General features: G+C 41.3%; 1 protein-coding gene across 1 annotated transcript; it reads right to left on the reverse strand.

The window, feature by feature from the left end:
• Positions 1–1,679: 1,679 nt before the first annotated feature.
• LOC144493661 (repulsive guidance molecule A-like) lies at positions 1,680–13,347 on the reverse strand. The gene is made up of 4 exons (XM_078212949.1): positions 13,012–13,347; positions 12,653–12,755; positions 10,204–10,703; positions 1,680–4,303 (listed from the first exon to the last, which is right to left on the reverse strand). Exons 2-4 carry the CDS (start codon positions 12,735–12,737, stop codon positions 3,623–3,625), a joined length of 1,266 nt encoding a protein of 421 aa, XP_078069075.1. The 5' UTR covers positions 12,738–12,755; positions 13,012–13,347; the 3' UTR covers positions 1,680–3,622.
• Positions 13,348–14,601: the final 1,254 nt, after the last annotated feature.

Consider the following 14,601-nt stretch of genomic DNA (forward strand, 5'->3'; position numbering starts at 1 on the left):
TGCATCATGTTTTATGTGTCATGTGTCATATTATCAATAATTATGAACTGGTTTAAAAGTGGAGCCCCTTGCAAACACATATTATCTCACTAACAGGAACCCAATGCCATGAAATGGCAGCCTCAACTTTCTGTGCCAAGTTTATTTTGTTTTTACAGCGCAAATGTAGCTCTGACAGTGAGCCCTGGATTAATATTACAGATGCGCAAAACTGTCCAACAGTTTGCAGTAATTCACAGCTCAGCCTATTTCTTCTAAATTACAAAATACTCAAGTGATTTTTCATATTAATAACATTAATGAACTCACCATTATTTTTGCTGGAAACTCTGGGCCAATATTCGGAAATCTTTGGGAGGGGGCTGACCAGGGTAATGAGGATGATGGAATGCCTGATTAGAGGAGGGGGTGGGAGGTGGTTGCAGTCTAGTTGGGGTGATTTTACTACAGTGGGGAGGAAGTCTTTGGCTGATGATAGGCAGTCAGTATTGGCTCACGATCATGCATATTGGAGAGGACCGTAGAACATCCTGCTCAGTAGGGGCAGGGTTGAATCTATTCAGTGGGCATCGTGGAGTCTTTGTGATTGTTGGGGTAGTTGTGTCTGACAGAGTGTTTCTACATTCACATAGCTGTGATCTCTCCTAAAGCTGGGATATGAACAATTGTTTTAAAAGTGTTTGCTTCAAGAATACACATCCATTTGCTGTTACGACTGTTTTTCACTTGTTCTTTTTCTGGACAAAGTGACCAGTTTTCCATTACATCAGGAGTGCTGCTGGACAACTTTGGGACAGTAATGCTTGTCCTGCTGCCAGTCCATTCCTCCGGTTTTATGTGACTAATTGAATACAATGCAGGACAGCCCGCTTTCTGAAATATTAGCATTGAAAATGTGCATTTGCAAGAGAATAATTGTGAATCCATTATCCATAAATGCACACTCAAAAGTAGCCTGGATTTAAAATACAACAGCCATCAGAAAGTGTCACAAATATAAATGATAGGAACAGGAGTGAGCCACTTAGCTACCCAAGCCTGTTGTGCTGTTCAACAAGATCATGGCTGACCTCTGAATTAATACTATATATTTTTGACCAATACCCCTTAAAATCTCTGGTTATCAAAATCTCAAATTTCAAATTCGCATTTGAACCAACAGCAATTGCCATTATGGAAGAGAGTTCCAAATTTCTACCATCCCTTGGGTTAATTTAATCCCCCTGGCTCCAACCCCACCAAGATGAGTTTGTACATGGGGGCCATTTAATTGGGTGGGAGAGTGGCAGGTGGTGACCCCATCACATCCCTGCCGCTGTCCCGATTAAGTGTGGGATGGAAAGACTTCCTGCCACATCGCCTTTTGAGACCCTTGTAGGAAACTAGTGCCCACTGAAGAGCATCATCCTGCTGCCACTGGGGGACTCGTCATGTAGGAAGCCCAAAAAGCAAACCCTGTCAGGTTTGCTTGCAGTGTCTCAGGGACGGTTCCTCGTTGTCAGGCACTTAGTGCCTGCTTGAGGGAACTGACATCAGGAAGGGGTACTGCTGAGAGCCACCCCTGACCTTACTGCCAACCCCCTCGCCAAAACTGTGAAAAATTGAGTTTTCACAAAACTCAATGATGTAGGTCTTAACCGAGGATGAACTCCTCGGTTATCAGTAAATGCATCCTCGGTAATCAGTAAATGCATTCATTTGAAAATAATTTGTATTTTTCACTTCAAATACCTTGCTATTAAATAATTAAAAGGCATAATTATGTTTTCAATTTTTTTGTGGCGACCCAAGGTCCTGTTTTGGTACGCAACTTTGTGAGACATTTTGGTGTAACTTTTTAACAAGGGGCCTCCAAGCTTTATATAGTTTAGGGCCTCACCAAGTCTAAATCCGGCACTGGGTGGGTTTATTACCAGCTGGAGTCACTGCTTCTGTTGGCACTGCCTACAATGCACAGAAGCCAGCTTCTGATTGGCCAGCAGCTCCTAGGGGTGGGATCTCTGCCTCCGGGGTCCTCAGTCCTGGAGACGGTCTGTCACTGTCCACTTAAATGCATGATTGTCACTTAATTTGGCAGGGCTTCAAAAAAAGAATCGACATGGACCTTTTGCCAGCCCTGCAGCCTGTGGTCAAGGCCTCCATCACCTACATTAAATACTGCTATTTGCATGTAGAAGTATTTCCTTATTTCTTTTCTGAAATCTTAACACTTTTTTTTAGTCTCCTTGTCCAAAACTCTCCAACCAGCAGAAATGGATTATTCCCATTAGCCCCTCTGTTCCTCTTGATTGCTGTAATCTAATGTTAAATTACTAATATATCCATCAGTAAAACAAAATGAAGATGAAGGTAAAACAGATGGCTGAAAGAAGTTACCTCAATAGAACTATCAGTGAAGCTTTTAATCGCATCAGCAAGGACTGAGCTTTAGGTCTGTCAAAATCTCCAAGTTGTTCAAAATTCTATTGCCCGCATATTGTCCAACATTTTGGACGAATTTTCCCATCCTGCCCACCATGGGAATCATAGCAGGCGGAGGCAGGACCATGCAAAGGTCCATTGACGTCGGGTGGGATTTTACAGTCTTGGGGCGAGCACGACCGGAAAACTCTGCCCTTTGTCTCAGTTGTTGATTGCTCCAATCTTTTGCTGACTTAGACTCCAAAAATGCATCAAATTTAAAACACTCTTTGACAATGTCATCCATTTGCCTCATCTTAGCTCTACAACCATGTTCTAATACTTGATTTCTCTAAGCCTGGCCCTCTCCAAAACTGATGTCTTTTTCCGCAAGTTCACATGTCTTCTTAAGACCTATCTAATTGACCACAACCTTGGTCAAGACTCCTGACTTCCCCAGTTACATGTCTTGTAATATGCCTTTAAGAGATAGCAGAATGCCATCACTAGAAGGGAAGTGTGTTCTGTGATCCATTTGGATTTCACTTTGGCCTGTGAGCAGAACATTGTGCACACAGTTCTGATGCCAATGTCTTCAAGCTTTATACCCATGTGTATCTGTTCTCATTAGGCTAGTCTTAATAAATGAACCTACAACATGTTTACCCCATTCCTTATGAGTGATTGATGTCCTTACTTCATTATAAAACACGATAATATGCAGTGTCACTTCTTTGTGAAGTGTCTGAGATACTTTAAGATGCTAAGAGCTACATTATTCATGAGCCAAAATGCTGCTTTCATTGTTTCAAAGTTAAATTGTTCAAATCAGCAAGTTAATTTAAGGCTCTACATTCTAGTGATTATGCTTCAGTGCACATTTTATTTCAAGTGTACAAGTGGATACTTGACTGAGCAAGCCTTTATGTGGGTGTATATCTGACAGACCTGTGTGTGGGTGTATATCTGATAGAACTGCATATGATTGGATATCTGACAGGGTGGATATCTGTCATGACAGTTGGGGCTATGTGCATTATCATATGAGCTGATACATCTAGAAATGAAGTCAAGTGTTTTGAGGTTAAAAGCAAACACTCACAGGGTCTTGGTGCATTTAATGGAGGTTCAGTCACTTAAGTACCTGGTTTGTATTGATGTCCAAAATAGTTGAATAAATCAAGAAAAACTGCAAGACTGGTTCTGGTTCACACGTGGGCACTCAACGTAGGGGAGTTCGGAGTTCTGAATCACTCTCTGGCTCTTTATTTAGGGCTCCAGACTTTCCAGGATTCCTTACTGGTTGCATTGACAGTGACCACAGCACAGAAACCAGCAGAAGCGCAGAGCAGACGGTCGGCCTGCCAGACACACAGTTCCTGAACACGTGAAATGTCTCCTTATCTGGGTGTAACATTTTAGCATCTTCCACAGCCCTGAATGCTGCTGATGAAACATTGGGATTACCAGTAACCAGAATATCAAAGACACAATATTCAAAGTAGACATCTTCCACCAGCAGACCCTCTTTGCATTTGGCTTTGGCCCCATCTGCAGTGTAGATAGGGGAGTTCAAGGCAAGTCTTTCCGTGAATGGGCAGCCTGATACACAAAGCTGCAGGTCCTGTTCCTGTGTGTGTGAGCTGGCTACTTCCTCAGGCATGAGAATGGCAAAGCCCAGGTGCTGCCCGACCTGCCGCACTATCAGCGTTGTCCCAATGTAACTCGCCTGGATCTCCACATGACCAGCATCCAACTTTTCCTTGATCACCAGACTGTTGGCCCCATTTCTGTCACCACCATTTACAGACCCATCTACAAATGCAGCTGGAACATTGCCAATTTCAGCTTGATATACTTTCTGGTCAATGCATTCCTTGGAGTTCTTGAAAATAGCTGTAACCTGAAAATCAATGAGAGAGAAATCATTAATCTCTGAACCTTAACATAAGGACATAAAAACATAAGAACTAGGAGTAGGCCATTTGGCCCCTCGAGCCTGCTCCACCATTCAATAAGATCATGGCTGATCATTTTGTGGACTCAGCCTCACTTATCCACCCACTCACCAGAACCCTTAATTCCTTTAATGTTCAAAAATGTATCTATCTTTGCCTTAAAAACATTCAATGAAGTAGCCTCAACTGCTTCACTGGGCTGCGAATTCCACAGATTCACAACTCTTTGGATGAAGAAGTTCCTCCTCAACTTCTAAATCTGCACTCCTTTATTTCGAGTCTATGCCCCCTAGTTCTGGTTTCACCTGCCAGTGGAAGCAACCTCCCTGCTTCTATTTTATCTATTCCCTTGATAATTTTATATGTTTCTATAAGATCCCCCCCTCATTCTTCTGAATTCCAATGAGCATAGTCCCAGTCTACTCAGTCTTTCCTCATAAGCCAACCCTCTCAATTCTGGAATCAACCTAGCCTCTGCACCCCTCCAGTGCCAGTATATCCTTTCTCAAGTAAGGAGACCAAAACTGTACACAGCACTCCAGGTGTGGCCTCACCAGCACCTGATACAGCTGCAACATAACTTTCCTCTAGCAATGAAGGACAAAATTCCATTTGCTTTCTTAATTACCTACTGCACCTGCAAACCAACTTTATGTGATTCATGCACAAGGACACCCAGGTCCCTCTGCACAGCAGCATGCTGCAATTTTTTACCATTTAAATAATAGTCCATTTTGCTGTTATTCCTACCAAAATGGATGACCTCACATTTACCAACATTGTATTCCATCTGCCAGACCCTTGCCCACTCACTTTAACTATCTATATCCCTTTGCAGATGTGCAGTGTCCTCTGCACACTTTGCTCTACCACTCATCTTAGTGTTATCTGCAAACTTTGACACACTACACTTGGTCCCCAACTCCAAATCATCTATGTAAATCGTAAACAATTGTGATCCCAACACTGATCCCAGAGGCACACCACTAGCCACTGATCATCAACCAGAAAAACACCTACTTATCCCCACTCTTTGCTTTCTGGTAGTTAACCAATCCTCTATCCATGCTAATACATTACCCGTAACGCCGTGCACCTTTATCCAATACAGCAGCCTTTCGTGCGGCACCTTGTTAAATGCCTTCTGGAAATCCACATCCACCAGTTCCCCGTTGTCCACTGCGCTCGTAATGTCCTCAAAGAATTCCACTAAATTAGTTAAACATGACTTGCCTTTCATGAACCAATGCTGTGTCTTCCCAATGGGACAATTTCTATCCAGATGTTTCGCTTTTTCTTCCTTGATGATAGATTCAAACATTGCATTCTGTGTCACTTGCATTTTGTGAATGACTCAGATTCTCACTCTCTGTCACTCAGACTTCCTTCAGCATTCCACTTTTATTCTCAGTCATTCATTCAGTGCATTGTTCACTCTTGGTTTTATAATCACTTCCATTTAGTGCTACTTATTCATGTTCTATTCCTTCTCACCTGACAGAGAATGAGGATTCTCTCCACCCCCACCACCAGCATTTCTCATCCACCTTCACTTTTTCTCTCATTCTCTGCTTTTTGCACTCTATGTTTACTCACACATTCTAAAGTTAAAGTTTATTTATTAGTCACAGGTAAAACTTACATTAACATTGCAATGAAGTTACTGTGAAATTCCCCTGGTCGCCACAGTCCGGTGCCAGTTCAGGTCAATGCACCTGACCAGCATGTCTTTCAGAATGTGGGAGGAAACCAGAGCACCCAGAGGAAACCCACACAGACATGGGGAGAATGTGCACACTCCACACGGACAGTGATCCAAGCCGGGAATCGAACCCGGGTCCCTGGTGCTGTGAAAGCAGCAGTGCTAACCATTCTGTTTCTCATTGTACCTCTGTTGCTCGCGCTCACTCTTCCTCACTTTCACACACACTACTTACCTTTCACTTGCTCTCAGCTTTTTATATGCCGTTTATTGTCACTCACTCTCTTCCTCACTCACTCTGTTCTCACTTTGTATTCCCTCACTTTCTATTCCTCAATCATTGTCTGCTGTTTGTCATTTACTGTGTTATTTACTTACTCCACTTTTAGCTCACTCACTCTCTGTTCCTCACTTTTAGCTTGAGTTCCCCAATTTTAGCTTGAGGTGGGACTTTAGTGGTCAGAGCCAACAAACAGTACTGACCATGGCTGCATGAGGCCTGTGTGATTTTCTGTGCCTCATCTCATGTACCCATCCTGTTTCCCACCCTGAGGCTGCTCTGGATGGGAAACAGAGCAGTGTCCAATCTCCCAGGTAACGAAGAACTCAGATAAGTTGATCAGATGGGGTGGGCGATATTGGGCAAGGGGAAGAATAAACACTCCCTCTCCTGCCAGTGGAGTCAAAAAAGTAAAAGTTTCACTAACTTCATTGGAACCTGATCAGTGTATTTAATGGAGCACCCACTACCTGTTTTCCAAGGGGAGTCCTGCTTAGAAGATCAGGTCAAAATTGAATCTTCATGATGGATGTAGGGCTGGTGGTAAGTGAGTCCCATGGGTGAGTTTAACACTTCTCAAACCTGGTTTCAGACTTTCAGCCAACATTGAAATGGCCATTTCTCTCTTCATTCTCTGCTCCTCATTCATTCACTACCATCTGATTTTCTCCCCTCCCTAACACAGGGACAACTAATAACTGGTCGTCATTATCATTAGACCCATTAGTCACCAACAACACTCTTCAGTCAGTAACCAGCTGCACCGTTGTCTTATTGAGTGTTAACATGATTCAGTAATTGAACATGAATTGAACCTGTCACTGAATGTTAACATCATCCTCTTCATGACCATTAACTCCTTTCAGTTAGTGAATCCTTCCAGTACTAACTGTTAACATCCATCGGTTACTGAATATCAACATGTTTCTTTTAGTGACTGTTCATACAATTCCTTCACTGAACATTTAGTGACCATTATCGCCATTCTGTTCGTAAACATTAATCAAATTCTGTTAGTGAGCATTAAATCCATTTTGTTACTGAAAGTTAACACCATTCTATTAGTAAACATTTTCATTATTCTCTTACATTAACATTAATACTATTCCATTACAGAATGTTAACACCATTCTGTTTTCTGAATATTAACATAATTCTCTTGGTGACCATGTTAGTTACACTAATTATCCTTTTTTTGTGACTGTTACACTGATCTGTGACAGAATATCAATATATTTCTCTTACTGACCATTCAAAGCATTCTATTACTGAATATTAACGCAATTCTGTAACTCCAGAAGCTTGAAGTCATCCAAAACTATACTGCCCTTCTAACTCGCACCACTGCTCGATCATTTACCACCTTTATGTCTGTTGGCTTACAGTGGCTCCCAGTTAAACAACACATCAATTTTAAAACTCTCACCCTTGGTTTCAAGTCCCTCTATAGCCTTGCCCTTTTCTATTCTTTGTGACATCCTGCAGCTCTGCAACGCTCAAAAATACCTGCATTCCTCTGATTCAGACCTCATCGCACATCTCAGATTTTAAATCATAGAATCCCTCGAGTGCAGTGCCATTCGGCCTATCGAGTCTGCACCGACTCTCTGACAGAATGTCTTACCTAGGCCCTCTCCCCTGTCCCTGGGAGAAAACCGGAGAAAACCAGAGCACCCGGAGGAAACCCACGCAGACACGGGGAGAACGTGCAAACCCCACACAGACTGTCACCTGACCTGGAATCGAACCCTGGTCCCTGGCATTGTGAGGCAGCAGTGCTAAGCATTGTGCCACCATGCTGCCCATCATGCTCTGTCACTGTCAGCCATGTAGCTGCTCATCCAGTCCATAAGCTCTGGAATTTCCTCTCTAAACCTCCCTGCCTCACTTTCCTCATTGCTCTTAAAACATACCTCTTTGGTCAAGCTTTCTGGTAATTTAGCCTCATCTTTCCCTGTGTAGCTCAGTGTCAAATTTTGTTTGATAACATTCAGACCTTAAGTTGTTTTACCACATTAAAGGTTCTGTGGTTGTTGTTGTTACTGAATATTAACACCATTCTGTTGGTGACTGTTAACACAAATAAAACTGAAACTATGTTAAAGCTAATTGAATGTGCTAATTTTTCAGTGAATGTTGAAGTCTCACTACACAATTCAATTAGAACATAGAACAGTACAGCACAGGAACAGGCCCTTCGGCCCATGATGTTGTGCTGAACATGACGCCAAATTAAACTATCCCTTCTGCCTGCCCTTGGTCCATATTCCTCTATTCCTTGCATATTCATGTGCTTATCTTAAAGCCCTTTAAATGCCCCTATTTTATCTGCCTACGCCACCACATCTGGCAGCGTGTTCTAAATACCTACCACTCTCGATATAAAAAAACTTGCCCCTCACATCTCCTTTGAACTTTCCCCCTCTCACCGTAAATGTATGCCTCCTAATATTAGACATTTCAACTCTGGGGAAAAGATTCTGACTGTCAACCCTACCTATGCCTCTCATAATTTTATAGACTTCTATCAGGTCTCCCCTCAGTCTTGGCCGCTCCAGAGAAAACAACCCTAGTTTGTCCAGCCTCTCATAGCTCATACCCTATCCAGGCAGCATCCTGGTAAACCTCTTCTGCATCTTCTCCAAAGCCTCCACATCCTTCCTGTAATGTGGCAATCAGAATTAATGCAATACTCTAACTGCAGCCTAACCAAAGTGTCGTAAAGCTGCAACATAACATTCTAACTCTTGTACTCAATGCCACAACCAATAAAAGCACATATGAATCTCCTTAACATTCCTAATTGGCCCCACTCCTCTTTTCACCACCTTTTTTCTGTTTGTATGCCTATAAAAGACTTTGGTCTCCCTGTTTTGTTGGCTGCCAGCCTCTTCTTATATTCTCTCTTTGTTGCAATTATTTATTTTTTCACTTACCCTCTCTCCAGTTTACTGATGATGTAAAGCTTATGTGGCTAAGCAAGCTGTGAGGAAGTTCTGTGAGGAGTTTGCAAAGCAACATAGATAGATAAAAGGAGTGGTCAAGAACAAGGCTAATGGAAGGTAAAATGAGCAAATGTGAAATTATTCACTCTGTTAGGAAAAGTAGAAAATCTGAATATTTTTTAAACAGTGAGAAACAATTAAATATTCAGAGGGCTTTGACTATCCTTCTGCACAAAATATAGGAAGTGAACATCCAGGTGTAGCGAGCAATTATTAGGAAGGCAACCGGTATGTTAGCCTTTAATTTATTGCAAAGAAGCTCCAGTACAAGAGTATGGAAATTGTTGTAATTGTACTGGGCTTTGGTGGGACTGTATGTGGAGTAACATGTACAGTTTTGGTCTCTCGATGTAGGAAGGATATACTTGCCTTACAGGCAGTGCAATAAAGGCTCACTGGATTGATTCCTGTTCGGAAGCCTCTGCTGTGAGGAGAGATTGAGTAGTGTAGATCTATACTCTAGAGTTTATTAGAATGAGAGGCAAACGTGAATGATTCTGAGAGTGCTATTTCTGCTGCCTGGAGAGTATAAAACTGGGTCCATAGTCTTAAGGTAAAGGGTCAGCCATTTAGGACTGAAATTAGGAGAAATTTATTTACTTAGAGGTTGTGAATCTTTGGAATTTTCTACCCTAGGGTTCTGTGGATGCTCAGGCATTAATATATTCAAGGCTGAGAATGTCAGATTTTCGAGTTCTTAGGAAATCCAGAGATAAGGGGATTAGACGGAAAAGTGGAGTTGAAATCAAAGCTTAGCTATGATCCCACTGAAAGGTAGAGAAGGCTCAAGGGGCCATAGGGCCTAATCCTGTTCCTGATTCTTGTATTCTAATGTTTAGAACATCTCTCATTCATCACCTTGCTGATTGCTGATATATTGCAATGTGACGAGATAGGTACATTGGTCATTTGCACTGATAGGTAATTGTTGTCAATGACTGGCCATGCACCCTGAACTCTGCATGTTTGAAAATCATTGTAAAACGTCCTAACGTGGAGATTCCCAAAGATGTCACAGTGCAGGTAGGTCGGTTTCTGGCGCTGCTTAAAGAAAAAACTCTCTTCATATTTGCAGGTGTCTGATGGATGTAAATTCTCCTGATTATCCGTTGGGACGCGTGGACGAGGCAGTGATACTGCTCCTTCCTTCGAGCAATTATGCTGGATCATTAGGTCCTCAATTCCTTGCACAGCAGAATGGTATGCCAGGTCACCGCGGCAGAACCAAGCAGTTCGTTGGGTACAGAGTGAGTAAGCTCGTAAGGCAATACAATAGTCCTCATTCAAAGAATCATCGAGAAGGTTTGTGGCAAAAACATATTCAGAATTGCATCGGAGAATCCTGCATTGCGACATCACTGCAAATGATATGAAGTGTCAAGAATCGTGAGTAACAATGCAACAGAATAACAGCGGGATATATTATATCATTCATACCTCCATAAGTACATCACGACTATTGGTGGAAATCAATACTTAGACCACAGGTGCACTAGGGCTGAGGGCAAAATTCATTAATAACATGGTGGGCACAGTGAGACTGAGGGTAAAAATCATTAATAACACCACAGATACAATGGGACATTTTTTCTATTCATTCATAAATGGTGGGCATCGAAGGCAAGGCCAATATAATGCTTATCGCGAATTGCATTTGGGAAGAAGGCAGTAAGCTGCTTTTTAAACACTGTATGGAGGGAGTTAAGAGTCAACCACGTTGCTGTGGGTCTGGAGTCACATACAGGCCAAAATGGGCTAGAAAAGTAGATTCCTTCCCTAAAGGATATTCATGAGCCAGATGTGTTTTTATGATAGTCTGGTCATTTTGCTGCCACCAAATGGCTGACTTCTTCTGCTCCTATTTTGTACGTTTGTATGTACTGACATTAACTTTTTAACAAAATCCTGTTTTATTTAATTAATTGAGTTTAAATTCACCACTGCCATAAAGGGATTTGAACTAAGATTTCCCAGTCTTTGAGTATCAAGTACAATAATATAAACACTATGCTTTCTTTATTTGTTCTATGGATGTGAGTGTCACTCGCATGCAAGTCCACCATTTATTGCACATCTCTAATTGCCCTTGAGAAGGTCGTGGTGAGTTGTCACTATGAGCCACTGCAGTCCACGTGGTGTAGGTACACCCACAGTGCTGTTAAGGAGTGATAACATTTTGTCAGAAAATTCATTAATAGCACCACAGGTATATTGGGACTGAGACTTTAAAAAAATAACAATGTATAATATGATATGTATACTGCGCTGCGGTAAAAGAAAAATCATTAATAACACAACAGGTACATTGGAACTGTCAAGAAAATCATTCATGGGACTGCAGGTAAACTGGAAATGTGGTAAAAATGGTTAATACTGAATTGAAAGTGGGACTGAGGATAAATCATTAATAATACTGCAAGTACCTTGCCTCTCCCCATTACAACCTTTCTCAAATCTTCCCATCTTTTATCAAAACAATGCATGCAATGTTTATCTGAATATTGCACTCCTGGTCATCCTAACTTAAATGTCATTATATGGCTTCTTCCATAAACTGTGCTTCACATCTGTGACATATTTCCTGTTTGAGTGGTTCAGTAAAATTGTTACAGTCTGTGCCAAGTATGACTTTACACGGTGAGTCGCCAAAGCATGGTGTCAACCATGGCTTAGTTGGGAGCACTCTTGTCTCTGATTCACAAGGGTTCAAGTCCCACTCCAGGGCTTGAACCGAAAAATGCTGATAGTACAGAGCAGTATTGAGGGAATTCTGTGTTGTTGGAGGTGAGAGATGTTAAAGGAATTGTGAATATGAATGATTTTATTGCACTCTCTCAAAGGAGTTTGCCTCGTCATTATTTAGCCCTCAATCAACATCTAGTCCGTCTGGCATTGCTGTTTGTAAGAGTTTGCTTTGTGCATATTGGCTGCTGTATTTCCTGAATTCAAATTGTGACTATGTTTCAGAAGTACATCATTGGCTGTGAAGTTATTTGAGACAACAGCGGTCGTGAAAAATGCTGCATAAATGCAAGTTTTTCTTGAAACCTCCCAGGATCAACTTTTTACCATCACCTCCTCAAACTTATTAAAATAGATTTTGTACAATAGTGCAAAATGGGTAACAGTGAGTTGGCAACTTGTTTTACATCCCTCATGATTTTTATTTCAACTGAAGTCAAGTTGTAGGTACACTTTTACATGTACTTGCATGCATCTTATCATAGGTGTGAGCATGTGTAGGCACATGCAGACAAACACAAATTTATAATTGATTCCCAGTGTGAATAAAAATTAAGATATTTACCTGTGTTACAGAAATGGTAGACCAGCATTACCCTCAGTGCAATACATCGTAATTCCTGTGAATTACAGCAGTTGAATATCTCCATAGTTTTCAATGTGCACCTCTGAGCAATAGAGCAAAGAGCAGGGTTTTTAAAACAGTCATTACCTCTCATATTTCAACCATACACCATCATTATCCCTCACATTGCACCCCTGCTGCACCATCATTACCCTTCATGCTGCTCCCAGACTCCATCATTATCTCACACAATCCACTCACACATGCTAGATTATTTCCACTTGCTGTGGATGCAGTGCTCATATGCAGCAGTGAATAGACTATTAGGTGTAAATGTGCCAGAGTAGTTTTCTACTTACAGTCTCATTGGATGCTTAATCCTTTGTCGTGCTTGATCCTTTCTCATTTTATGTACTCATTACTTTCGGTTGTGCATCTTCCTAAATGATGTGTCCATTCCATTTTTAAACAATCATCTAAAAGTTCAGATACAATTAAAACCATTCAGTGTTCTCATGCAGCAATGGCTGACTGTCTGCTGTACCCCATGTATCTCTGGACTTTATCTGTTTAGAGAAAGTGAAATGTCTACTTCTGAGTAAATATGCAGAATAGATAATAATTAATCTGTGATATACTCTTCATCATTGTGAAAGAAAAGTGAAGCAGCCAAGGTCCACTGTGCCAAACAGCAACAGGCCTGAAAAACAAAGGAAAGATTAGATAAATGAGCAAGTATTGGAACTGACTTCAAGCTTGACGTTTAAAACTGAATTCTGGAAACTAGAGATATAAATTAGTTACAGTAGAAGAGATTTCAATGAGTCTTGATTTTTGCTTGGCAAAGAGGAAGTGAGAAGGAAGAGAGTTTAAAACAGGTTATTTTGAGCTTAGGATGAAGCAAATATTTTATCACCTAAAAATCAATAAACCTCATTAGGCAAGAGCATCAGTTGCATACGGGCTGATTTCAACCTGCAGCAGGAACTGTAGCTGATGAGCCACACAACCCTCTTGGAGATTGAGGGTAAAATTTGAACCCCCAATTTTTATTTACATGCCCCAGCTCTCTAGCTGGTAGGAGTTACATTGTTCCTAGAGGGTTGGTGTCATTATGGATAGGGACTCATAAAAATGATCACTGGTAGGTTGGCAAGTGTGGGTGGGAGTGTTCAGTAAATCCATTTCATGGGAAGAGTGGACAAAACTCTGCGTAGGGGAGGCTCAAGGTGTCTTTGTGACACCAGAACCTTGAATTTTAAGAGAAACAATATAATAAGCCTGGAACTTGGATTCTCCTAGCTTTTGCTGAATGACTTGGGAACTTGCAAACTGTAATAGGGCCCAACATTAAAATTACACTGACAATTAAATTAGGCCCCTGCTCTTCTGGGGCAAGCAATCTTCCCATATCTGAAGACAGGTACATAAAAATGATGCGGGTGAGAGTACAATAGGAACTCCCATTTCTACTTTGCACATGTCATGTCCCCACATCCCACAGTGTTCAAATGAGGGAGGTTAATGTCAGCTCTATAGAATTGATTAGAAATTACAAGAAGAAACCTGCTGTCTGACCCAACCAGTTCATGTTAATGTTTATCCTCCACAAAAACAGCACATTTATCCATTCTGCTTCCACATCACCTCATCCTCTTTTCCTTAATTTACCGTATCCTGCCCCAAATGTGAATCCTGGAAGTGAATTCCACAGCCATAAAGACATTTCTCCTGCCGTCTCTTCTGAACTTCTTACATTTCATCTTGTATCTCTGGTCCCTATTTTAGATCCCTTAGCTGCTTGAAACTGCCTTTCTTTAATAATTTTAAATGTCCCTATCATATTGCTTCATAATCTGCATTGTGTTAATGATAAAAAGTTTTAATTCACCGTATTTATACATTTTCATTCCAGGCAACCTCAGAGAGAATCTGCATCGTAGCATCTC

This window comes from Mustelus asterias, chromosome 5 (assembly GCF_964213995.1).
Source record: "Mustelus asterias chromosome 5, sMusAst1.hap1.1, whole genome shotgun sequence".
Taxonomy (NCBI): Eukaryota; Metazoa; Chordata; class Chondrichthyes; order Carcharhiniformes; family Triakidae; genus Mustelus; species Mustelus asterias.

What these genes read in the sequence shown, in the direction of transcription:
- LOC144493661 (XM_078212949.1), bottom strand. Translation starts at nt 12,737, where the DNA reads ATGGAGATATTCAACTGCTGTAATTCACAGGAATTACGATGTATTGCA. An exon ending in CTACCATTTCTGTAACACAG is followed by an intron (nt 10,704 to 12,652) that starts GTAAATATCTTA and finishes TATCATTTGCAG; the next exon opens with TGATGTCGCAATGCAGGATT. An exon ending in ATATATCAGCAATCAGCAAG is followed by an intron (nt 4,304 to 10,203) that starts GTGATGAATGAG and finishes ATTGATTTTCAG; the next exon opens with GTTACAGCTATTTTCAAGAA.